Below are 27,549 nucleotides of genomic sequence, written 5' to 3'. Positions count from 1 at the left end.
GAAATTCTCTAACAGATTCATGTTTTCAGCAAATATTCTTTGAATGCCTACTTTGTGCCAGGCATTATTCTAGAAACATCATTTAAGTCTTTTTTACTACTAAGATTAAATTCCTTCCTGCTGAAACCTCATCAGAAGCTTAATCAGTTAAGTCTAATCAGTCACCTCTCATTCATTGTACATGAGAGAGACTCTCTACTGAGAAGAGGCTTTAATAGCAAAAAAAGTGATCTGGAAGTGCTGTATTCCCAAGGGGAGAGAAAATTGTCCAATGAGGAGAACTGAAGCACTTAAAAAACAAAACAACCGTGGTTACTCCACTTGCTAAGAATGATTAAATTTTGGATTTTTTTTTTTGCCTAGTGCAAGTTCATTTTTCAGGCCATTCACTCCAAATCCACTGGGGGGAAAAAATCTATACTGTGTGAAGTGAGGCCTGATTCTACTGCAATTTTTTTTTTTTTTTTATATTTTAACAGGATCATACCCAAATCTTCCAGGAAGCACCTTCTGAGTATATTCAAGATGATACCACTATCTGGCTGACACTCTTTCCAGTGTTTAACAACTGTTATTGCCCCAGGTTCTTTATATTCAAGCAAAAGCATTTTCGTATTACATTTGAGGTGCATTTTCTCCTTCTCTTTCCTCAGTTAAGCTCTACAGAGATTCTGAAAAGATGCGTGGGTGACTCAAAGATGAACTATCAGGCCTCTCTAACCTATCTCCATTTGTAACCCATATAAAGTGAGGCTCCTTCATGATCCAATGTCAGCACACATCATTTCCAAAGAAATTATGGCAGAAATACAATCTATTGAAAGCAATTAAAATCTTTACACTGGCCTTTCAATAACACACCAAAGGATAACACATTCTTAATCACAGCCAAAAAAAAAAAAAAATCCCCTTTATTGTCACTTTCAGTATCTATCCTCTATGTTACAACAGTTTTCCTCCTCAAATAAATCATCTCTCTGTCATCTGCTTCTCCTTCTCCCCTCCCTGGATCTCTTTTACCTCCAGTCACTCTGTGCCTTTTATATATAAATTCTGTTTTGCTTCTCAAAAGTTATCCTAATATGTATGGTGAGGTGGTGATGTTAGAAAGGAGAGTAGGCCAAGAGAACAACAAAATTTAAGAGCTAAGGGCAGGGAAAAAAGGCATAACCTATTTGTCCCTAACACATTACTCCATCATTTGTTTTAAAATTAATCCTTATTTGAGGAAGTCTCCCAAGTCTAAGTAATTTCTTAAGCTTTCTCCACCTAAGTAATACCAGTTCATTTACATTTCCCTCACAAGACTTCCTAAATGTCAAGTGAATTTGCTTGGTCCATGTTAAAATATTCCTGTTTACATGGTCATCCATACTGTTGGTGCATTTTAAAATAACGGCTCAAATAATCTCTTCTTTTGAAGGGTCCAAACCTGAGTCTCTCAAACTGAATGTCACTCATTTATGTAAGAAGACCTTATCAAGTTTGACAAAGTGACCATCCAATGATTCTGGTAATCGTAATCTCTTCTTGCCTTTCAGGTATTCAACTTTGACATGCGCCAGTTGAACTGGATAGAATATATTGAAAATTATGTTTTAGGAGTTAAGATATACTTACTGAAAGAGGACATGGCTGGGATCCCAGAAGCAAGGCAACACTTTAAAAGGTAAGCACAGTCAGTTAATATTTATTGAGCACCTACTATGGACCTGATTTTATACAAGGCATGAAATCTGGGTAGCGGAGGAGTGGAAATCACATTTCCTGAGCATTACTATATTACAGGTCCTGTGCTCTGGACTATGCCCTGTTATATACCATTTCATTTAGTCTTCACTACATCCCTAGGAGGCAGATATTATAATTTTTTGTTATCCCATTTTTACAAAAGAAGTATTTAGGTTCAAAGGAGGTAAATAACTTGTTTATGGTAACATGTAGGAAGTACAAGAGTCAGGACTTGAACCCAAGTTTTCTGTTTCTTCTAGCACACCTTATCATAATGTGATACAGAAAGAATACCTAGCTAAGCAGCAGATCTAATTCTGTGATTTAAGCTGGGCAAATCACTTAACCACTGTTCAATTTCTTCAACTTCCTTTTCTTTCACTCAATAATCTCTGAGGGAAAAAGAATTATACCAGCGTGATGTATTTCTGGCAGAAGCGAAGGATTTGTATTACCTAGAATATAAGATGAAAATTTAGATTGCAAATTGATAGGGTAGAACCTTCAGTAATAAGCTACAGACTTACCTTTTAATGAAAAAGAACCAGTGAAAATTTGTGATATGATAATACGATCAAAGTACATTTAAGAAAGATTATGCTGAACATGTTTGTGGTATGAGAAAGAGGAACTAGTTGAGGGAATGCTGTGGAAATCTAATTATTCAGCAAGAATGGTGTGCAAATAAAAGATAAAAACCAAGAAAATACCATCACTGGGCTATCAGTCATACCACCTATCTGTGAAAAAAAAAAAATCTGTGAGCACTTAATAACTATTTGCTGGTCATAGCCAAGAGGGACACATTTATGCTTCGGAAAACATGGTTGAGTGTTTGGTGCTGTTTTAACACCGATTATGTATATCTGTCCCCCAGGCTCCGAAATATTCGCTACCTCTTTAATACCGCCCTCTTCCTCATCGTCTGGCGCCTTCTCGTTGCAAGATCTCAGATGGCTCGGAATGTCTGGTTCTTCATTGTGAGCTTCTGTTATAAATTCCTATCCTACTTTAGGGCATCCAGCACACTCAAGGCCTAAGAACATTCAGCAATCACCTTTTACCTGGAACCTCTCAGATACCTCTAAAACAGCAAAATGTGGTTCTCAAGATTAGGAAGTAACAAGAAACATGCCCCAACTTACTACCTGTCAAATGTGCTGACATGTATTCACCCATGGGTCTTACCTATACATTCTTCTCACTTCAGTGAGAGAGGGAAAGTCATATCCTAACCTATAATCATACATATTTTTTTAAAAAAAATATTTCCTGATTGTTTCCTAACATTCTATGTTCTTGCATATAAAATACCAAAGTACCCTGACCTTTCTGTATTTAGCCTTTCTTTTCTCCTAGAAAGAATTAACTCAACCCAGTAAACACGGAAAAACACATCATAGAAGCTGAAAAATGTGAAAGAAAGCAGTACTGACCTTAGAAATGTTCTGGGATACACAGTAGAAAGGTTTAAAATCAAGATGAATAAAGGAAGAATGGTCTCAACTTCCTCAAAAATGCTGTAAGAGAAATAATTCCCCACTGAAAAGTCTCTCCTTCCTTTCCATGTTATACCTGGAATCCTGGTTTAGAGGTGGGAGAATCAGAAAAATGGGTTCACATTTAACATTTTTCTCAACTATAAAACAAATTGCCATGAAGTCAATTCCTACTCATTGCGACTCCATGTGCTTTAGAGTAGAACCGTACTCCAAGGGGTTTTGGCTGTAGTCTTACTGAAACAGATCGCCAGGCCTTTCTTCCATGGCACCACTGGGTGGATTCAAACTGCCAACCTTCCAGTTAATAGCCCAGAGCAAACCATTTGCACCACCCAAGAGCCGTTTCTCAACTATACCCACTTCTTAAACCTAAAAAGGAACAAGAGGTGTAAATAGTTATGTATAGAACAAGGGCTCAAGTATATTTGCATCTGGGACTCTATTACTCTTTTAAGCAAAAATCTATTATCTCATATTTTGAGCTTGACAACTATTATTTCTACATCTTTTAATCACCAGCTATTGATAACCTTCTCATGCGAGTTTCCTTCGGATTCATTGAAGTCCCCAAACCCTTGATAATCAAGCTTATTTCACCTATGCCTCATTTAGCAAGGTGAATGTGGGGTTAGGTGTCCTAAGCTAGAATCACATAAAAACCTACTCCCCTGATCTTTGCCATTAAAGAAAGAATTTCAAATAAAATTTTAAACTTTTCTTTTTTTCTAAAAATGGGGCAGATAACTTCTATGATCACTGGAGAAATTACTAGTTACCATCTTAATCATTCCAACTGCACCTTGTTAACTGTATAATGTATGGCAGAAAAGAGGGTAGACTTCGCTAAGTGATTGCAAGTTTAGAGGACAGTTGTTTTGTTTTTTATTTAAAACATATTTTATGTATTATCTAAACAAATTAATTTGCAAAAACTATATATAGTCTCAAACTCATAATATACTATTTATATAACTGTTATCCCAACTTTACTCATAGTTGAAAGATGAGTGCATGCAGGCTTGCAGCATTCTTCATATTGAAAACATGGGATGTTATTCAAATACAATGTGTGGGATCTAAGCAACTATTAGACAATACCACACCACTACTAGAAAATTACACAGGCATAAAATGTTACCAAAGAACAGCAGTCATATATCTGCTCACTTTTTGGAATAACTGGTAGTTGGTACTCAGAAAGACACTTTTAGGTAGTTGAAGTGTCCAAGGTCTCAAGGGCAGTATCTAGCCCAAGACTGAGGTTTTGCTGAGCTCCACAAAGGACATTTTGAGGCAATTTCTCTGGACTCATCCATGTCTTTCCCAATGTCATCTAAGTTCTAGAACTACTTTCCAGGGTAGACAACTCTGCTCTAAAACAAAGCATCCTGTGATCTTTAGTTCAGATGGCTACCCCATACTTTGAGTCACATCAATTAAGATAAAAACTATTATTGTTGTTAGTTGCCATCGAGTAGATTCTGACTCATGGCAACCAGGATAAAAGTATGAAATCAAAATGTAGTTCACTGGAATTAGACATAATAGTTAAGACATAATAGCTTTAATAACTCACTATCTTTTGATTATTATGTGTTTCAGCAATTCAATAACTTCATTGATCAAGTATTCTCATTTTGACTTTTCATTAAATAAAAAATTTGAGTTAAAAAAAAATGTACCCTTGCTAGTGTAGTGTCTCTGTTTAACTGCTAATTATGCAACCAATTCCCCCCTGTCCACTCCTACACCCCAGGAGGAAAGGAAACAATCTTCCAAAGAATGCTTTCAACCAAATCAAAACACAGGAATAATAACTATTAGATGAATATAAGTCTAACACATAGGTACATAATTGCTTCACTTATTCTGACACCATTAATAGGGTTAGATTTACATGCTGAAGCATGTTCTATCTGTGACATCAGATAAATGATACAAATGAAGTTCTCTTGTTGAGGATCAGTTAAAATAGGTATCTGTAAGAAAATGCCTATTATACAATTATTTCACATCAATATCAATTAACAATTACGTAAGTGCCTAATATATACAGAGTAATGGGAAAGAACCTTCTACTTTTGGAAGTAAGAGGATGGAAAGGACAAACGAAAAAAAACCACTGCCGTCGAGTCAATTGCAACTCATAACGACCCTGTAAGACAGAGCAGAACTCCCCCACAGAGTTTCCAAGGAGTGGCTGGTGGATTTGAACTGCCGACTCTAGTTAGCAGCTGATCTCTTAACCACTGCAGCACCAGGGCTCCGAACAAACCAAAGGTCCCTATATTTTAAAAGAAATTTTGGTAATTCCCATATTCTCCACACATAGGATACCTGAGGCAGTATCAAACAGAGTTGAAGACTGTCAGTGCCTGAGGCCATTAATACTAGAAAAGGTTGAGGTAGATAGACACATAACTCAGAAAAAATATTTTTCACAATTTTACACTCACTGAACATTACCTCCTCCAGTTACACCTCATTCAAACAACTCATTTAGAATCTCAAGGTAAAAAGATTTGTCTAGTATGAAGGGACCAACATCCAAATAGTGTGATATCCCAGGATGAACATAAAAATGAAAGTAACCAGTTGCTGAGTCTGTTTCTAAATTGATGCAAATGACTTCATTACTAAAGAAATACTTCAGAAAGGGGGGGAAGAAATTATACATTGATTATATCATCAGTAATTTTTTTTTTTTTTTAATACTTGGGGATTCATCCAGGAATTACACCATAAAATAGTGAAGAAACAGTGATCTATTTTGACAATGTTGAATAAAGGGTTACTCAACTTGGTTTACTGAATGTTTGCTAGAGCTGAAAACAAAAAGAGCTTACATACTAAAGAGCATTCTGTGATTTTAAATGTCCTAAGGCCCAGATTTAAGTAATTTTTAAATAACCAAAAATATGCATCTTGAACTCAAGTGTAAACTCTTAAAGTACAAGAATTGCATATAAATTTATTTTATATTTCAATCACCAACCCAAGATATAAAAAGGCAATGCATAATATATCCCTACCTATACCATTAAAAAGTGAAATCTTAGTCATTCCTTTCTGAATCCCAAAGTTTATATTAAAGATTGCAAACTTTGTTTGCACTAGTTATTTTTATAAAAATTGGGTGCTATCATAAAATGTTTATGAAAAAAGTGTGATAATAATTATGTAAGCTGAAAATTAGAAGTAATTTTTTAATTGTGACAACTACTTACTCTGAGTTAAGCTTTTCCAAAGAGGTAGTCTGAAATACACAAACACTATAGGAAATAGTCACCTAAATGTTTAATTTTTTTATAGGCCAATGTAGGCAATGATTAAAAAAAAAAAATCCATTTCACATAATTTGAGGTCTGACATTTTGGCTGCAGTACATTCATAAAGATATCATAAATACACTAAAGAAAAGAAAAGGAGCGTTGAGTAATAAAGCTGGATATTATGGCTGGAGACTTCCCAGGCCCAGGGCAAAGTTCTACAAAAGCTAGGTCAGACGTACAGCGCTCTCATCAAAGGAAAAGAAACACCTGGTGAGGTCAAAACCTCCCAAAAGATCCTAACATGCAGATATACTTCATCACTTGCCAGGCTGGCCAGGATCTTAGTACTTTCACGGCCAAAAATCTGATCCTATTTGAAGAGTATCACATGGAAACTTTTCTTAACTTTTAATGGAAATCAATGGCAAAACAGGATTTTGATCTTTAAAAATTTATAGTCAATCTTACTGGGAGAGGATAATTCCATTAAAATTTTAATATGGTATTTGGAAAACATGTAAAAAAAATATTTAAGTACCAAAACAATTTTAACAATTCTTTTTAAAGAACTTAGCTGTTATAATACTAACTGAAAGAAAATCGTTTTTTCCCCACTAAAAACAAAACTAAAACTTGGTTAAATTTTCTGACATACAGATTCTGAGAACCAACATTCAGTCTCAGTTTGCTAAAATTCTAATTCTTGTCAATTAAAATTTCTTTTGAGAGCTGTTCTATTCTTTCCTAGACCAAGTTTACCGAAAATAACAGCTGAAGAAAAAAAAAAAAAGCCCAGATAAAGCACATTTATTTTTTGTTTTTGTTTGTTATTCAAAAACCTTTCAAGGTTTGTTATGTCATCTATATTAATCAGTTAACTTCATGACTCTTAATAATAAGTGGTATATTTTAAACAAAAATGCTTCTGTTATCTTCTGCAAAATATCATACAATATAAACTTTACTGCAAAGTAGTTTTGTCATTATCCTCCCTTCTCTTCATGATACTAAGTCTGTCCTAACTGCTTTTTAGGAATTTTTTTTTTCAATCTTAAAAAAAAATTATAACATACGACATCTCATTCTTTAAAAGCCAGGATTTAGATCTAATCTTTTAAAGTCTTGACCTTATTATTTACCTGGGACTCTGTTTCCCCGTTTGCCTAAATGATTTAAATTTATGGGGACTAACTGACGACTCTTCTAAGTATTACAAAAAGTGATGTTGGCACACACACTCCAAATATAGTTTTTAATGGCACCTGAGTGATAGCGACCTCTCATTATTTTCAATCTCTCATATTCTGGAATTTAAAATCGACCCTTAAATAAATAGTAAGAAAGCTAGAAGAATACACTCTACTACAGAACCAGTCACATTCAGGGTATCCTGAATGCAGATACTTCTGTAATCTAGTTTTACAGTTTCATGGACATTGACAGTGTCTCTCAGGTCTGACATTGTGTTGCCTTACTTAAATATCTCCCTCATTCTTCTATTTTACCCCATTCTGCACTCACTGTAACATGTATAAAATATTCTATACATGCCTCCTTTTTCTCTTAATATTTGACAAACCAGTAACTTCCAACATCAGAAGTGAATTTTTATATTACCCCCCGAAGCTTACCAATACTAAAATGATCAAATTAGGAAGCTTCACATCTTCTAAAAACATGTGCTTTCTTCTCCACGTATAAACTCCTACTATAAAATCTGTCAATGATACTTGTTACGTATCACTGTACCTATGTATCTGCCCCTGTAGAATTTACTTTAGTCTTCTAAGACTCTGAAGAGTTAGAAATGTCAATAACCAGAGTTCAGAGAAAAGCAGTTACCTTCATAAGACCAAATTATTGGATAAATGGTCTTGTCGATATGGCTTAACATTAATATGGCTATAACATAGGGACTAGTCCCTGTTTTCCTTTATTAATAGTGTGACCTGATCACAAGTTTTTAAAGTATAGACTAGTTTTCCATGTTTTCCATATTTTATTCTGACATCATATCTTTTAAAAACAAAAGGGCGTAAACATTTGCACTTATCAATGCCTTTTTCTTTAGAGGTGTCTGAAGTCTTTCCTTCAGGCTTTTTGTCACCAAGAAGCAAGGTCTGATTTTGATCCTGCCCCACTGCTGTGAAAGTCTCAGAAGGGGTCATCTTCAGGGCAATACTCCAGCTGGGCTTAATCACTGATTAGTGGCATAATTTCTTCTAGGACGTTTGTAACAGACAGAACATATACAGATTTTCAGTTTGGGGTTTCTTTTTTTTTTCCATAGGTATGTTTCCTGCATCTCATTCAGATTTTCTTTTCTTTGAATATATTGCACAATATTTTACTATTAAAAAAGGTATTCGGTCTCAGGCAAAAAGTTTTTTCTCCTTTGCTCAGAAGGTGCTAATGTGTATTATTTTCTAAAAGAGGTAAGTGGTTGTCTGTGTGGCCATCCTCAAAGGGGATCTAGGGAGGAAAAAAAAAAGACCAAAGCATTAGCTTTATTCCTTACACTACTTCCTTTAAAGACAAAGATTTATTTTGGATAATTTCTTTCTGAGCAGCAAAAGCTTAACAATGATACTTTGGCTTCTATATCCGCGCTCTTTATACTATACCACTTACAGAATTGACAGGTTTGTAGGCTCCAAGTCTGAAACGACAGCAAATTATTTCAACTATAAATTTTCCAATTCCATGTAACATGCCTGTAATAAACAATAAGTTCATATAATACATCACCAGAAAACAGGCAGATGTTTTCAATTAAATCACTTTCCAAATTACTATGTAAGAATAAAAAAGTCAACTAACTTTATTGGGATAGGTTAAGGAAAAAAACAAAGTTTGCTTTATTCACTTCCACAGTTGAAAATAATCAAGACAATTAAATTTTCAGACAACTGGATCTCTCTTTGAAATCACAAGGCCATAGAATTCATCATCTTGACAAAGTAATCTCTTCAAGGGTGCTGAATATATCACATACCCACAGAATTAAAATAAATAAATAAATATCAACACCACAAATTGAAATGAAGCAGTGATAAAGACTTTTACTAAAAAAGCTATTTATTCATTTACAAAACATGAGTCAAAGTATATAAATTAGGGGCTGGAGATGAAAAAACTGTTTCCTTTCTACCGCACTTAAGTCTCAAATTATCATGATTAAAATTTTGCAGGTATCCCAGAATCTACGTCAAAAAGGTAGTTGCAATCATCTAATTTAAAATCCCACAGGAATTTAAATCCTCTTTTCAAATCCCAGTCAAATGACCACTTAAAGCTCTACTTAAACAAGTCTAGTGATAAGGAAAGTAATTTGCTATGTCTTAAACAAAAGAACTATAATATGGTAATTTTATCAATAATTATGAAATTCTGTTTTGAATTCTCTAATTTTATTCTGTAAAGATTCCACGTTCCAATCCTAGCTAAGAAATTTAGGAAGTCATAAAAATGGTATTGGTGGAAAAAATCTGATTTTACATATTACGTAGTTCAAAGTATCGTAAGATCAGATTTTATATACATTTAAAAACATCTTAAACGATGAATAAAATATCTGTCTGGGCACTACAACACACTTGCAAATTAGGTATTATTTCCATTTTTATAGATAAGGAAACAATCTCAGAAAAGGTAAGTAATTAATCCAAGACTACCACCAAGTAAACGGCAGAACTTGGATTAAATTCTCATTCTGCCTGACGCTAAAACCCAGGATCTTTCTAACATACAATGCAATCTCCCTCAAGTTACTGAATACAGTGAACTTAGTAGTTTAATAGCTAATCAATATAATTTTAAAGCCTTGGAATTTTTAGATATCAAAACATGAGAATGTGTATATCTCCTGCCTCTTTCAGTAAAAGTATCTTGATTTCAATATAAGCAACATTTTTAGAAATTAGGTAATAAAAGAAATGAATGTTAACCTGTTGTTGAAAAGATTCCTCCAACAATACCACAGAGTCTTACAAAGAACTGCCAGAATGGCATATGCTCCTCAGTAACTGTCACCATAAGAGAACTGAGATCATATTTCATAAATATCCCAGAGACTCCATGGCTGCCTGCAGCATGGTTAATGACACGCTCCTAAAAGGAAGGCATAAGGAAGCGGGGAGATAGGAGGAAAAGACAGACAGAATTCATACATCTGGTTACTTGTATACAGTCAATATTAAGCCCTTCAGCCTTCCAAATTTAGGACATCCAAATTTCTTTATGAAGGTCCTAGTAGATAAGACCTTCAGAGACAATCAAATTATTCTGTATTCCTTGTATGTTTAGCAAAAAGTCACTTTATATTCAAGATTTCTACTGAGCTCAAAAGCTTAGAATAGTAAGGCACTTTTTTCATTGACCAAATCAACAAAAACTAAGTTTACAGGTTGACATATTTTTTGTAATATTTCCTTGCTAGGAATTTACATAATAATATTTACTTCCAGTCATTTAAATAACCAGATTTAAAAACAAATAATTTCACTTCCTGTTGTCCCTTTTAAACTATATAAGATACAGTTCAGGAAGAAAACATAATGCAGTGATTTGAAGGATATCAACACTTGAGCTATTAATTCAGTTTAATAAGGAATTCTTTTTTATCAAAAGTAATATAACTAACTTTATAAACCTACCACAATATATACACCGAGCAAAGAAATACTGTATTTCTTTCCATCTTGGTTATATTTCAGAAATTAAGTTTGCAAACTTTTTAATAAATTTCTAAAAAAGCTTTGAACAACTTGCTACCATAATGCTTTGTTATGACTTTTGTGCCAGTCCCTACCTATTTTTACTAAGATATAACTACATTATAGGGTCACTATGAGTCGGAATCAACTTGACAGCGGCAGGATAACTGTACTGCAAACCTAAGAATCCAAGTAATGAGGTCAGCTATCACCTAAGAAAATCAAAACAATTTTATGTTGGGCATTACAAAACTCCTTTCCCCATTAGCACAATAGAATCTTATAAGCCATTGATCAAGTTTCCAATAAAGCAGCTTTATCTTAAAGCTCTGGAATGTCTGATATCATGCCAGAGTTATTAAATATATTGTCACCACCTATATGGCGAGGTGTTTTTGGGATCAGGATGTCTATGTAACAAAAGACAATAATGATTCCCTTTAGGTGCCAGAACCAGTGAAGGTCAGTCCCACACCACCTCACTTTATCAGCTCCAGTTACATAATTTATTTTTTTAAATAAAATATAACTGTTTTAGTCACCCTATCAACACAAACATTTCTTCAAAGGTCAAATGCTCTGGTGCTCAGCTATTATTTCATCCTTTTTGATGTTTTTAAAAATATACTCCAGAGATTATTTTAGAGAGCGTTTCTTCATCCTTTTTTTTTGGTTTGTTTTTAACAGCTGCATACCCCTCCAATGTGTAGATGTACCATTTGGTTTCTAGTCTTCTCCTATTGCAAATAACACAATGAATAGCATTATACACACATCATTTGTATTTTTTCCAGTGTATCTTTTGAATAGATTTGTAGAAGTAGGATTGTTGAGACAAAGGATCAATACATATGTAATTTTATCGACACTGCCAAACTCCTTTTAGAGACTATGCCACTATGCATTCCGATAGTACTGTATGTGTGCCAGTTTCCCCCAAAACCTTGCCAACTGTGTATATTTTCTGATCTTCCAATTTTTGCCAATCTTAAACGTGAGAAATGGTAGCTCTCCACTCCTACAGAAATACTGAAAAGCACAGTACGGTATATAGCTGTAAACACACTCACACATTATATATGTTTTTTCACCCTGAATCATTTAAAAGTTACAACACATGACACATCACCCCTACACACTGCAAACAGCAAAGTCAATTCTATAATTATTGAGGACTTGACATGCATTATAACACTATCATTAGGAAACACCATATGGAGGAAAGCACTAAAATTTTGCCTTGGAAATCTTCTGGATATTAATATTTGAATATTCACAATTCTTAAACACAATAATAAATAAACCTGGTCTCAGAAAACCTGTTGCCATCGAGCTGATTCTGACGCATAGCGATTCTACAAAACAGAGCAGAACCGTCTCATAGGGTTTCCAAGGAGCGGCTGGTAGATTCAAACTGCAGACCTTTTAGTCAGCAGCCAAGTTCTTAACCATTATACCACCAGGCCTCAAAGGAGATGAGAAATCTGTTAAACTATCCCGTTTCAAAACTCTGATCCTCATTGCCTGTAGTTATTTATAAAGTCACCCCACTCTGAGGTTGAAGAACACTCCTCCACACAATCAGATAAATACAAGGCACTAACTTAGAAGGCAAACCCTCTCTACCTGTTATTTCAGTAACCATGCCTGCTCCAGAACAGGTATATTTTTTAATTAAAAAAAATAAACAACAACACAGAAGTCAGATAATCTGCTAGAAGATAAGAACTGCTTACATCAGATATAAAAAAGCTAATTACAAAATTAAGAATAAAGTAATTAATACTACCATAGTTCAACAATTTTAAATCTCAACTGAATATAAAACATTTCAGGTTAAAAAAAAAAAAACTATTTCTTTTTTTGCACTACAACAAACTAATATTACTTTCTGATATAATGCTGACTTAAAATATGTTAATGCGTTTCAAAACTTCCCACAAATCTTTAAATAGGGGAAGAGTACCAACTGAAACTCCAAACTTATAGAGGAGGACAGAGACTCTGAAATCAACTTACCCTTTCTGTCACAGAAAACTGATGAGTGTCTGCTGAAATTTTATACGTATGTAGTTTTGTTGGCACAACTGTAATAAAATACTGGAACATCTGGTTGTCTGAAATAAAAAAAAAAAGAACCTGTTTTTTCCATCAATCCAGTAGTAACAAAACTACTGCCAAATATATCCTCTTTCTATTAAATATACTTAACCTGAAATTTAATGTTACCTATGACTTAGTGTTTAACAAAGAAAACAATTTTTAAAGAAAAAACCAATGAAAGCAATATACTCATACTTGGTAAACTAGTTTTAAGTAAGCATAAATAGGCATACTCACATATATTAGAAGATGTTAAAAAAAAAAAGGTGAACTAGTAATTTAGATATCCTTTATAATGATTATCATTCTTTCATCAAATATGGAAAATAGAAATGGTATGTCTTCATAGTAAGACACTAATGAGTAAAATACAGTTACAGTGGTATAACTACCACAAGACACATATTCTACGCAAAACATCTTTAATGTATCTGATTATAAAACTATGCTACGGGAGTAAAATACTAAAAGAAAATCTATTTAAATAAATGAAAAGTTAAATCCTTAATTTCGTAGTAGCAGAGGAAGCCTTAAAAGTGTTGATGGGTGGGGCACGTCACACAATTTGACTATTTAAGAGCAGGAAGCCAATCAAAAACTTTCAGGAAACATGAGAACAGACGATGTATGGCAAAACTAAGAACATAACCTTTCCATGTTTGGATAAACTAGTATAATGAATGGAGCAGAAGATGAAAGAACATTAATAAAAGGTATCTAAGCTATAAGGTACTACTTCCAATGCTTAATAACTAAATCACTTGAGAATAATTCTAGTCTCTGATGTTTGTAAAATTCTTCAGAGGCCTCTAAAATGGTAAGTATGCATTTTAGAAATCTGTAACCTTTAAAAAAAAGAAAATTCTTCTTAAAATGTCAAAATTTTCTTTTTGTTTTTATTCTCTTTTTTGGTGAATATGCAAAAGCACAGCTGTATTCTATTAATACACTCATCTTTCATATACTCGTATTTACAGAAGGTTTATATTCTTTTTTTTCCCCAATTATTTATTTACTTTAGTTGTATTGTGCTTTAGGCGAAAGTTTACAGTGTAAATTTGTTTCTCATTCAAAAATTTATACACAACTTGTTTTGTGACATTAGTTACAATTCCCACAATGTGCCAGCACTCTCCCCCTTTCTACCCCAGGTTCCCTGTGCTCATTCTTCCAGTTTTCCCGGCTCTTTCTGCCTTCTCATCTTTGCTTTTGGGTAGGTGTTGCCTATTTGGCCCCATATACTTGACTGAGCTAAGAAGCACGTTCTCATGTGTGTTACTGTTTGTTTTACAGATCTGTCTAATCTTTGGCTGGAGCCCTGGTAGCGCAGTGGTTAAGAGCTTGGTGGCTAACCAAAAGGTTGGCAGTTCGAATCCACCGGTCACTCCTTGGAAACCCTACAGGGCAGTTCTACTCTGTCCTACATGGTCACTATGAGTCAGAATCAACTTGACGGCAATGGTTATTTTATAGGTTAATCTTTGGCTGAAAGATGGACTTCAGCAGTGGCTGAGTGTTTAAATTCTCCTGTTCTTGTCTACTTTCAACTTTATTTTCTTCTATGGCTCATTTCTGTCAAAGATTTCATTCTTCTTAGGTGAATGAAATGCCCACAGAAGCTGCAGTCAAGAAACTGCACTGGGCAAATCTTCTGCAAAAGACCTCCTTAAAGTGTAAAAAAGCAAAGATGTCACTTTGAGGACTAAGGTGCACCTGACCCAAGCCATGGTATTTTCGAGCACCTCATGTGCATGCAAAAGCTGGACAATGAATAAGGAAGACCAAAGAAGAACTGACACACTCAAATTACGGTACTGGCGAAGAATACTGAATATACCATGGACTGCCAGAAAAACAAACAAACCTGTTCTTGAAGGAAGTACAGCTGGAATGCTCCTGAGAAGCAAGGATGGTGAGACTTTGTCTCGCTTACTTTGGACATGTTATCAGGAGGGACAAGTCCCTGGAGAAGGACATCATGCTTGGTAAGGTCAGCAAAAAAGAGGAAGACTCTCAACGAGATGGACTGACACAGTGGCTTCAACAACGGGCTCAAACAGCAATGATTGTGAGGACGGCGCACAACTGGGCAATGATTCATTCTGTTACATATAAGGTTGCTATGAGCGCCTAACAACAATGGCTTAGTTTTAACATTCAAATTTCAGCCACTACTAGAACGAACCTTTCCCATGCATTTCTCATTCATCAACCAACTTAGAGATCATCTTTACAAGGGAGTTACCAAACCAAAACCAAACCCGTTGCCATCAAGTCAGTTCCGACTCATAGCGACCGACCCTATAGGACAGAGTAGAACTGCCCCATCCAGTTTCCAAGGAGTGCCTGGTGAATCAGAACTGCTGACCTTTTGGTTAGCAGCCATAGGTCTTAACCACTACGCCACCAGGGTTTCCACGGGAGTTAGGAGAGGATTATATAAAATGTATTAATACTAAGGTTTTAAAAACAATTTGCTGCATGCAAATCTACAAGGTGATTATAAAATACTTACGATCTACAGCGATTTTTTCAGTTCCATCTAAAGGGTTAATAATTCCTGGAACAAGCTCTCCAAAAGACAAATGATCTATTCTATGAGAAAAGTTGTAAGCTAAGAGGCAAAAAATAGAACCAACTAAGTAGAGAAATTTTATTACTCAAACCACACGTTAGAGACTGGTTTACAATCTTATCTATGCTCGAATGAAAATATCTAAAATCTGCAGCTATAATAGTATTTAAAACTACATTATTCTGAGAAAAATGCATACAAATATGGTGAGAATAACTAAAAATTAAGTATAAAAGGAAAGTAAATTCTGACAAAAGTTGTACCTCAAAGTTTCTAATTACATGCAAATTAACTTCTAAGAAATGATATTACATCTAACCCCGATGTCTAAAAACACAGTAGTATCTAGTCTAAATCATCATACAGCAAAGGTCTATGTTGTCTGAACAACTGAGATGACCTTCACGTAGCCATATAAGTATGTCACTATCTGACATACTTCTAATATATACCATTGCTATATATGACCACAATGAATTTCTCATGGAATGTATTGTTTTTGTTCTCTAAAGCAGACTTTAAAAACTAACTTTTATGACAATCATTATATCAAATAACTTGAATACTTTACATGTGCAAGTATATATGTCCATATTTAGATTTATAAATTCATCTTCACATACATTATAATCCATAAAAATTAGTGGAAACATGTACAAAGTAATACAAAGTACATTCAAGCTTTCCTTCCTACCTCAGCAACTTCTGAAACTATGACCTGTTACAAATACAGACAGCTTAAAGACGAGAGAAAATGGATTAGAATCTTCAGTCATTTATTTTCTTCTTTGGACATCTGTTTTCACAACAGCCTACTTTCAGAGCCCGACCTTGTAGGTAAACTAAAATTAAAACAGACCCATGCACACACACACACCACTTTCTTTTCAAGGATATCTTCACAAGAAATTTTTCAGAAACTGCTTACAGTCATGGTTGACAAGTGCTGCCAAATGTGCATGGCCTCGCGGATGTGGAATTGCCCTGAAAGGAGGAAAAAGAGAGTAAGAAATAATATTTTAATACATAACTAAAGTCAGAAAATGGATCTTTCTTAAATTATAATTTTTTGTACTAAAAAACAATACAAGAATGCATTTGTCCTATGATTTAAGTAGACATGCCTACTCATTTCAGCAATAAACCTGGGGGTGGGGTAGATTGCCAATTTTTTTCTTTAAAAAGCCATATAATATTATAGGCTTTGTTGACCAAGATGCAATATCATGTATATTATGTAATTACTTGGATACCAAGAAAACAAATTTCACAAATTTTTTATTAAATTCAAAATTTAATGCTTGAGAATAATTTTTTTATAATATAGGTATACTAGGGACAAGAATGGAATTCTTTATCTCAGGAAGAAAATACTTCACTTAATTGGCGTTTAGTTAGTGTTCCCTATTTTCAAAACTGATCGCAAATGTTTATTAATGGTGATCTCTAATGAGGTTTTACATATTTCATCTTTGAACATATCAATCCATGAGCATATGTTTTAACTGAGCATATTCACTGCTTAGAAGGCATTTATAGAACTCTTATTAGATTTTTCTTTTGATGCTTGTCTTTTAACATGTCATTACATTTCAGATTAATCATTCCCAATTAAGGAAAAAGCTTCTAGATTATACAGTTAAATGGATTTTCAAATATGAAAACTTCCTTTGCACTTGCATCAAGGTCTAAAAACACTGCTGGAACTGCAGTTCAAGTATGTAAAATATATTCGAGTACATTATATGAAATATCTAGAACAGGCAAATATAGAGACCAAGATCTAGCTGGTAGTTACCAGAGACAGGCAGGAAGGGTAATAGGGAGCTGCTGTTTAAGGTGCACTGAGTTACTGTAAAAAGTGGTGGAAAAATTTGGTAACAGATAGTGGTGATGGTTACACAACACGGTAAATGTAATCAATGTCAGAATTGTACACATAAAAATGGCTGAAATGGCAAACATTTTGTTATACATATTTTACCACACACACACACAAAATACATCCAAGTGTGGGAATGGAGATCTCGAGTCTTGTTTTAACTACTGACAGATCAGGCAGTGTATACAGCAGCTTGACAAAACCTGTCATTGAAATAATTTTATCACAGTGTAAGTTTTGTATATAAGCACAGTTTTTGCCTTTTAATTTTAGGTTAAATTTATTAAGAAACATTATCAAGTCTGTACAAAAATAATTCCCAAAGCTATTCAGTTTGTTAATAGTGGCTGATGGCAGTTACTCTTGTTTAGAAAAATTCCAATCTAGGTCCTGAGCTAAAAAAAAAAAAAAAAAAAAATCATAATAAAACTTTACCACTGCTAACCCATCAAACTGTTACAGAGTGGGGCAAGTTGGGGGGCTCAGCTTTTATTTCTGACAAAAATTCATGGAACTGACAATGGTTAACTCCACCAGAGCAAGTGAAGTTCACCAATGACACTGCTGATTCAAAGAGACCCGAGAGATTCGAACATTTTCTGTAAAGTACCTGCTGATGATATAAGGAATAACCACAGGCTTCAAACAACTTATATTTTCATAACTTTGAAAATTTATTCAAGGAAGCCTTTTTCTACCCCACACACATTTTTACCACCATCAGTTAAAATACATCTTAACAGGCTCCACCTCAGGTTGTACTGAATTTATGTTCTCTAAACTCCTTTGAAAATATTCTTGTGTGTAGTTTTTCTACACGTTATTTATTGAAGCTAATTCTTCACTTACTTCAAGCTCAGTATTGACTCCTTAAATAACAACAACTGAGCACATCTGTCAACTACTCAAGAGTTAAGGAAAATCACTGAAAATCATTTGCCTTGATTTTTTAAAATTTTATTTTGTTGTTGTTGTTGAGAATGTAAACAGCAAAACATATACCAGTTCAACAGTTTCTACATGACACTGGTAACATTCTTCAAGTTGAGCAACCATTCTCACCCTCCTTTTCTGAGTTGTTCCTGCTCCACTGGCATAATAAACTCGCTGCCCCCTAAGGTTCCTATCTATCTTTTGGGTTGCCATTGTCACTTTGATCCCATATAGATAGTTCTTAATAGAATACAATGCTCAAGGCAGACATTTTCACCAGTTAAGCTAAACTATTGTTTGGTTTTAAGATTTCAGGGGACATTTTTGGTTTAAGATTTAAAGATTATCTCAGGGCAACAGTTTCAGGGGCTCATCTAGCCTCCATGGCTCCAGAAAGTCCGACGTTTGTCAGAATCTGAAATTCTGTTCTGCATTTTCCCCCTTTGATCAGGATTCTTCTGTAGAATCTTTGATCAAAATATTCGGTAATGGTAGCTGGGCACCATTCAGTTCTTCTGGTCTCATGGCAAAGGAGGCAGTTGTTCATGGAGGCAATCAGCCACACATTCCATATCCTCCTCCTATTCCTGTTGCTCCAGATGCTCCAATTGTTGTGCCTTGGATGGCTACTTGCAAGCTTTTAAGACCCCAGGAACTACACAACCAACTAGGAGGCAGAACAGAAGCACTCAATATGTTATTAGGCTTATTAACTGGGATGTCCCATGAAACCACTTGACTTGCTTTTTAATTGGCTATTAATGCTGCTCTCAATGCCCTCAAGTTGGAGGAACTCTTCTTGCCAAAAGGCTGATAGTCTTAGGAACTTTACTTTGTCTGGACACATTTCTTTGGCTGCTGTAATCAAACACTATTTCATTAACTTCTCAGTAAATGGCTTTCCTTACTCGGCTAACAAATTGAACCACCTGGAAACTTACTGCAGTTGCGTCATTTTCATTTTTATGAAAAACATTCTGTTGTACAGAGATATTCCATTATAAATTTTTTAAATTTTCCTAACATTGCTTTCCTGTGCCTTAGGAATATTGTGATTAGCGTTTAGTTTTTTTTTAATTTTTATTGTGTTTTAAGTGAAAGTTTACAAATCAAGTCAGACTCTCATACAAAAATTTATAAATACCTTGCTATCTATATACTCCTAATTGCTCTCCCCCTAATGAGACATCCCACTCCTTCCCTCCACTCTCTCTTTTCCTGCCCTTTTAGCCAGCTTCTGACCTCCTCCACCCTCTCATCTCCCCTTCAGACAGGAGATGCCAACATAGTCTCATGTGTCTACCTGATCCAAAAAGCTCATTCTTCACCAGTATCATCTTCTATACCATAGTCCACTCCAATCCCTGTCTGAAGAGCTGGCTTTGGAAATGGTTCCTGTCTTGGGCAAGTAGAAGGTCTGGGGACCATGACCTCCAGGGTCCTTCTAGCCTCAGTCAGACCATTAAGTCTGGTCTTTTTATGAGAATTTGGGGTCTGCATCCCACTGGTCTCCTGCTCCCTCAGGGGTTCTCTGTTGTGTTGCCTTTCAGGGCAGTCATCAGTTATAGCCGGGCACCATCTAGTTCTTCTGGTCTCAGGCTAGTGTAGTCTCTGGTTTATGCGGTCCTTTCTGTCTCTTGGGCTTATCATTACCTTGTGTCTTCGGTGTTCTTCATTCTTCTTTGCTCCAGGTGGGTTGAGACCAATTGATCCATCTTCGATGGGCGCTTGCTAGCATTTAACACCCCAGACGCCACTCTCCAAAGTGGGATGCAGGATGTTTTCTTAATAGATTTTATTATGCCAATTGACTTAGATGTCCCCTGAAACCATGGTCCCCAAACCCCCAACCCTGCTATGCTGGCCTTCGAAGCGTTCAGTTTATTTAGGAAGCTTCTTTGCTTTTGGTTTAGTCTAGTTGTGCTGACCTCTCCTGTATTGTGTGTTGTCTTTCCCTTCACCTAAATAGTTTGTTAATTTTGATATATATTGTATTTCTTTTAGCACAGCTATAGTGTCACTGCATAATAAACATAATGTTCTATGGTCAAATTTGATAACAAAATAATCCATACTCTGCTATGCCTTAAAAGTACATTTCAAAGTCCATATTTCTCTTTTCTTGTTTTGATACAGGAATAAAAAATAAAAAGTTTCAGTACAGCAATACACATGGCATGTAATGCTATCAAGTTATAACTACATCACTGAATTGCAGTGTACAAGCCACAGCATAAAGTGATGAAGAGAGTCACATATAATCTGTCACAAGTACTCAACTCTGGCAAAGTAATGCAAAAGCAGCCACATGTAAACAAACTAGTATGGCTGTCTTCCAATAAAACTTTACGGACACTGAAATTTGACTTTCATGTTTTTCATGTGTTATGACATATTACTCTCCTTTTGATACCTCTTCAACCATTAAAAAATGTAAAAACCATTCTTAATTCATGTGCCATACAAAAATAGGTGGTGGACTGGATTTGGCCCTCAGGTTATAGTTTGCCTACGCCTACAATAAGCCTTGCCCTTTGTTCTGCTATATATTGTTATCTCTGCAGCTTTAACTGGTTCTTTTATTCCTTTATATTTTCAGGAATAACTACTATCCTCCCTCATTCCTGGTCAAAAAAATTTCAAAACATCACTTTGGAGATTTCCTGAAATTATTCCCCACTCCCGCTTTACCCAGTTACCAGTTCTAACGATTAACTAAAAGAAGTGGAAATAAAAATTCCGCCCCCCCCCCCCCGCCAAAACAGTCTTCTTTCTCTACTTATTTGTAACCAAATAAATGTCACTGTCTGGTTTCAATTAAATGCCCTACTGGTTCTACACATTTATTTATTTTTTTTATGTTGTACTCAGCAGAGGACTGGACATTTAAGAAAAAAACAAAAGGCAAGTAATATAATGGGTAGGAAAATACAGTAACATCCAACATAAAGTATGATAAAAATCTTGTGCAGTAAAACATCTCCCTTATGCACTGGAACGATTAGTATTTCGGTCTGGTAAAATCCTGTGTTTACGGCGATGTATATTACCTCAAACTTCCTACTATAGAGAAAGTCTAGAGTTGTAGCTTATTTTCTTAACTCCACTGACACCAGTGCTCTACCAGTATTCCAGCTACAGCATTCAAACGGTACAAATTCAGAAAGAGTAATTTTCTGAATGACCAAATTACATCGACAGTTTCTTTCACCACCCAGGATTTTATTCTGAGAGGAAAAGAGAACCCTTTTAAGCTGTACTTTGCTCTTTTCTCTCTAACAAATGCACACAAACATTTACGAAATAACAACATAAGCAAGCGTCTTTCAAAAAAATTAAAAGTTAATCAAATTAAATCTAGTTACTCTCCATGGTGAGGCCAGAGATTCAGAATTTATCTTTTTTTTTTTTTTCTTGGCACATTGCATTTTTACCTCTCAGATAGGAATCTAGTCTGTTGATTTTTATTTTGGAGGAAAGGTTATTTGAAAATCGGTGAGGGACCGGGGGAGGCGCTTTTGGTTATCACGATTATTAGGGAGGAGCTGCTACTGGCATTTAGTGAACAGCAGTAAGGGAAGCAAGGCATCTTGCAATGCACTGGGCAGTAAAACAATTCCCCTGTGAATGTCCAAGGGACATTCGTGTGTGTGAAAAACCTATTTATAATTTTCTGAGTCTAGAACTTAATTCCATTTTACAAAGTACTTTGTAAATTTCTCAGGAAGCTGAGGGAAGATACTTTGTTCACATTATTACAAAGAGTTGTTGACTATCACAGAATGGCATCTCATCCACAGAAATGCCACTCATGGTATCTGAATTGCCAATATATTTGTTTCAGTATGTATCTGTAGTTGTTGTACACCTAATGATTCTACATACAGGTGGCAAGCATCTGTCTAATTCATTAGGTCTTCTAGCGTACTCATGCTCAGGCATCTGCATACTGAAATATGTATTACTACGCTATAAATCATGTTGTCTATTTTTCTTTTACATTATAGTTGAGAAAAGCATTGTATCTGAGAGGTAATGAGATCTTTAAAAAGATCAATATTGAACTTGAAACACCTAGTACCAAAAATCAAGAGAAGGCTTATAAAATGTTCCAGAGATGACACGTACCAAATGCTTTTACCTTCTGCCTCTCTTATTGATGATATGAGTTGTTACATGGAGAAAGAAGTGAATTTGGGAAAGACCAAATAGGACAAAAAGAAAAGCTATAATATAGGCTCATACAATATTTGTTGAAGTTTCCCTTTTTCAGTCAGTCTTAGATTAGGGAATTGTTTGCATTCAATGATGCAAAGTTTTTTTCTAAATTTCCTTGAGCCAAATAATATGTACTACCTCTATGATGAGGTAGTACTCAAACATTCCAAGGTTCCCAGCCACGTGGCGGGAAACCAGGTAGAATGGGTCCTGGCAACAGTAATAAAACAACAAAACATGGAAATTTAAGGAGAGAAGGACCAAAGAGTTCAAATAATTGTTCGGTCTACAAATTGTAAACATCAAAGTCATTGTTCACTAAAGTCTAATGCTATCTCTATACTAAAAAAAATCTACCCCTCAGCCATGATCTTTCCTACTTCATTGCCTAGAATGCCTTTCCTCTCTTTTATACATTAAATCCCTCAATCATCCACTAGTGTTCAAAGGTTTTCCTCAATAAAGCCTTCGCTGACTTATAGAGTATGTCAGGTACCTCGTTACATAGTCTCTTATCAGTCATACTTCTCCTTTATAGCCCTCAATACAACTATAATTAAATACCTAATAATGTAATTCACTGTTTATTAAGCTCAGATTCTCTCACCAAATGTTGTGCCATAAGGGCAAGACCCTCTCCATTTATTTCACTGTTTTATCCTTAGTCTGATACTTTGCACACAGCAAGGACTCAAAGAATGTCCCTTTACCAGAAAAAATTGTTCATCTATACAGCTCTATATTTAATAAATAAAAAAAAAGAGAGAAGACGGAAGGAGGAAGGGTATCTGCTCACTGATTCAGAAATGTATCAAGTGTTTACTTATATGAGAGTTACAGTGCTGAGTGCTGCTCACGAAGGTAGGTGGTCATTTTCCCCTAACTTTTAACTAATTTAACTTCAGCCCAACCAAAAACCAAACATTGTTGTTAAGTCGATTCCAATTCACGGTGACCCATGTGTGATAGAGTAGACCTACTCCATAGGATTTTCATGGCTGTAATCTTTATGGAAGCAGATCGCCAGGCCTTTCTTCTGTGGTACCACTGGGTGGGTTCAAACGACCAACCTGTGGGTTAGTAGTCAAGCACAAACTGTTTGTGCCACCCAGGAAACTTATTTTTAACAATGTGAAAATATTTGTCTGGGATCACATTTTTATGAGTACCACCGAAAAGTAAAAGAAAACTAAAACCTAATACCATACCAATAAAATGAATAAATTAACAAAATGTTTAGATAAGAGCTTTCTGGTATTGAAACTTGGCAATCAAAAAGTTCTAATTAGGATTTACCTACAGTTAATTTAATATATAAAATATTACATGATTGCTTTACTTGTGTTTTAAAGTAGTTTTTAAAGTTAGTAATCTTTTCTGGCCTGAGACTGAAGCCCCAAACATCAATACCTCATGACATCAAAACTACAGATACACACATTTTAAGCAATCTTTCATATTATTTGATTAGCGAAGATTTACGTTTAACTAAGCTCCCACCTTGTCTAAAGTATTTTCAGTAAGTGAAAAGAACATACTTGCCCACAGTTATGTGAAAATTCCCTGCTACTTTATTGACATATAGATGACCTCGAATTCTGCAAGCATCTGGAGGCTGGGATGAATCATCTTCCCTGTTACAACAAGATATATTAAGATTTTCAAGGCATATTCAATATAGTCACCATTTCATGGTGGGAAAATTTCATTGAGAGAGAAAAATTCCTCAGGAATGTTTTTTAGACAATGTTGCAAATTTTAAAAAGAGAATAGCAATTTTCTGAAGTCCTTTAATTTACAAAAATCACACATCTATAAAATGGAAGAACATTATTATATAACCATTGTATTTACACAAATCTAAAATTGCATGGTTCTTCAAATCTAACTAGCCGATTAAACCCAATGACAAAAGAAAAAATTAAAAGAAAGAATTAGTCCAACAAAGACATGCTTTCTTCTGTTTCTGGCACTTTAAGGAGGAGGGGAGAATGTGAATAAAAATGAGATGCCATCTAAATTCAAAGATACAGTGACATTTTTCTCTTAAGTAAATGTAAAATCTCCTTATATATTCTTAAATTTAAATGGTTTCCATGATTTCATTTCATGATCATGAATTTCCAAATACCACTATTCTAAATGTATAAAAGAAAAAAAAATGCAATTATATATAAAAAAAAAAAAAAAATTCCTAGCCAAAACTTAGACATTCTTATAAAAGTAAAAGTAACTAATGTGTTCTCTTAAAACCTAATACAATTTTATATGGAGGACATTTACACAGTAACAAAAGTAAAACAATGAAGTAACAAAACAAGAAGGTTCACTACACACATAAAAGAGAAAATTGGTTAATGAAAATGAGTAACGTATTTGTGATAACCTCAATCAATATCAGGCTATAAATTTAAAAGTAAAACGTATCTTCATAGTACAGGATGATCCCATTTTCTCTAAGAAAAGTAAAATTCAGAGAACTAAACCAATACTAAAACTATGTCAAAATAAATTCATAATAAATAGCTGCATATTTAAAAAATGCATCTCACCTGGGGGGAAGTGCAGTTGATGCACTTTTAATAGCACTTTTAAATATCACATCTTGAAGCGAATGTTCTTCCTGCAGCCTACTCTGTATAAGCTGCAGCATCCTAAATACAACACAAACAATAATTGATAGAATAAGGTATACAAAGAAAGTGAACACTTACTAAAAAATAACAATGGTGAGCAGATTTAGCTAAGTCATACACTTATTATCAGAGGGAGTAGAATTACCAATCTTTCTAAGTCAAGTACCAAGTTTTCCTCCAGCATTTCCTTGATAGAAGGGAAAGTGAGGTGAGGTGGCTAGAGGTCCAGGAGCATGTCTAATTTCAGCAATAACAGACACGCAGTCAGGGTCACTAAGAAGGAGCATCTGCTCACCAAAACAAACCAAACCAAACCCAGCGTTGGTGAGTCGATTCCGACTCATGGAAACCCTGGTGGTGTAGTGGTTAAGTGCTACAGCTGCCAACCAAAGGGTTGGCAGTTTGAATCTGCCAGGCGCTCCTTGGAAACTCTATGGGGCAGTTCTACTCTGTCTTATAGGGTCACTACGAGTCGGATGATGATCTGCTCACCAGGGCATCTAAATTCATCATCCACGCAGGCAGAATTTACAAAATTCTTACTTTTTGTCAAGTATTGAATTAAGTGTTACAGATCAAAGAAAAGACAAATAAGGGGACACACGATAGACTTGATGGACCTGAAGTAGAAGATTGCTGGGGTATACATCCATACCACAACTATCTGATTCTCATTACATATAAGGCCACAGTGCCATGCAATATCATCTGGCTTCCCCATAACCTAAAAAGTTGAACCTCATTCAATGACAAGGTCATCTCAAACAAAATATTCTGTTCTTCCTACAATTTTTAAAAATAGTATCAACATATGAATCATTGAATTATAGGGAAGAAAGTATACATTTGAGAACTAACGGTAGGCTTTTTAAATATACCTAATACACAAAGGACAAACTAGTTGTTGGAAGATTTTTTAAATAAAATTTTTATGTTCACAATAACTTATGAAATAATTTATCCCAAATGACAAAAGCAATAATAAATTTTTCCCCTCTCCCACATGTTGCCTCTCACCATTTTCAGCAATTACTTTGCATCTTTTGTTGTTGTCTTATGTTACCTCCTTTGATTCTCTAACTTTAAATAACCAAGTCATCTGTAGCAAAATTCTAACTCAGCAAGTTAAAAATTATATACAAACACAGGCACTTAAAAATAAAAGTACAACCACTGGTCTCTACTTGTCTGAAGCAAAAGAGAATAAAGGAAACCAAAGACTCAAAGAAGAAACTAGTCTACAGGGCTAATAGCCCAAAGGAACCATGGTTCTTCTAACTTGAGACCAGAAGAACTATAGAGTGCCTGGCTACCATTACGGACCGTTTAACCAGAAACACAATACAAAGTCCTGAAGAAAATGGAAGAAAAATGTAAAACAAAACTCAAATTCCTAAAAAAGCCAGATCTACTGGACCAATAGAGAGTAAAAGAACCCTGAGGCTATCGCCTTAAGATACCTTTTAAACTTGGCACTGACGCCACTCCTAGCGGTCACCTTTCAGCCAAATAATAGATTGGCTTCTAAAATAAACGTGAGTAATGTGTCCCTTAAATAATCAACTATATGAGACCAAACAGTCAACATTTACCCAAAAGCAAAGATAAGAAGGCAAAGAAGGGCAGGGAAGCTTGATCAATGGAAACAGAATAAACAGAATGGAAATAATGTTGACACATTGTGAAAATTATAACCCCTGTCACCGGACAATTTGTATAAAATTCGTTAAATGAGAATCTAATTCACTGTGTAAATTTTCACCTGACACATAATATTAAAAAATAAAAAATAATTTTGGAAAATCTAAATAATGTAAATGTAAATCTGATTAATACTTCATATCCCACAACGATAAACATTTTCTAGAAGTGCAAGTAAGAGAGAAAATACTGATGCACCACCTACTTAGAACACTGGTAAAACAGGCTTATTCAAAATAACAAGTCATTTTTATACTATATCCGGCTCGAAATAAATATTA

The 27,549-nt window shown here is 34.9% G+C and overlaps 2 protein-coding genes across 3 annotated transcripts in view; one reads left to right on the top strand and one right to left on the bottom strand.

Annotated features, from left to right (window-relative positions):
• Window positions 1-2,951, top strand: part of FAR2 (fatty acyl-CoA reductase 2) — an 87,208-nt gene extending 84,257 nt beyond the window's left edge. Inside the window, exons 10-11 of the mRNA XM_023555124.2 lie at window positions 1,542-1,669; window positions 2,609-2,951. Of these exons, the coding sequence (XP_023410892.1) occupies window positions 1,542-1,669; window positions 2,609-2,771 (291 nt within the window). The 3' untranslated portion in view covers window positions 2,772-2,951. The remainder of the gene's footprint in view (window positions 1-1,541; window positions 1,670-2,608) is intronic.
• Window positions 447-27,549, bottom strand: part of ERGIC2 (ERGIC and golgi 2) — a 47,908-nt gene continuing 20,805 nt past the window's right edge. The window contains exons 7-14 of one of the 2 annotated variants that reach the window (XM_003405707.4): window positions 25,484-25,585; window positions 24,470-24,565; window positions 16,827-16,882; window positions 15,839-15,937; window positions 13,240-13,337; window positions 10,453-10,615; window positions 9,137-9,219; window positions 447-8,977 (exon numbers count right to left, since the gene is read on the bottom strand). In XM_003405707.4, coding sequence (XP_003405755.1) covers window positions 8,915-8,977; window positions 9,137-9,219; window positions 10,453-10,615; window positions 13,240-13,337; window positions 15,839-15,937; window positions 16,827-16,882; window positions 24,470-24,565; window positions 25,484-25,585 — 760 coding nt within the window. In that variant the 3' untranslated portion in view covers window positions 447-8,914. The remainder of the gene's footprint in view (window positions 8,978-9,136; window positions 9,220-10,452; window positions 10,616-13,239; window positions 13,338-15,838; window positions 15,938-16,826; window positions 16,883-24,469; window positions 24,566-25,483; window positions 25,586-27,549) is intronic. The other variant, XM_064284444.1, reaches the window with a different exon arrangement.

This window comes from Loxodonta africana, chromosome 4 (genome assembly GCF_030014295.1).
Source record: "Loxodonta africana isolate mLoxAfr1 chromosome 4, mLoxAfr1.hap2, whole genome shotgun sequence".
NCBI classification, from domain to species: Eukaryota; Metazoa; Chordata; class Mammalia; order Proboscidea; family Elephantidae; genus Loxodonta; species Loxodonta africana.
This window is presented reverse-complemented; position numbering and strand designations above follow the sequence as displayed.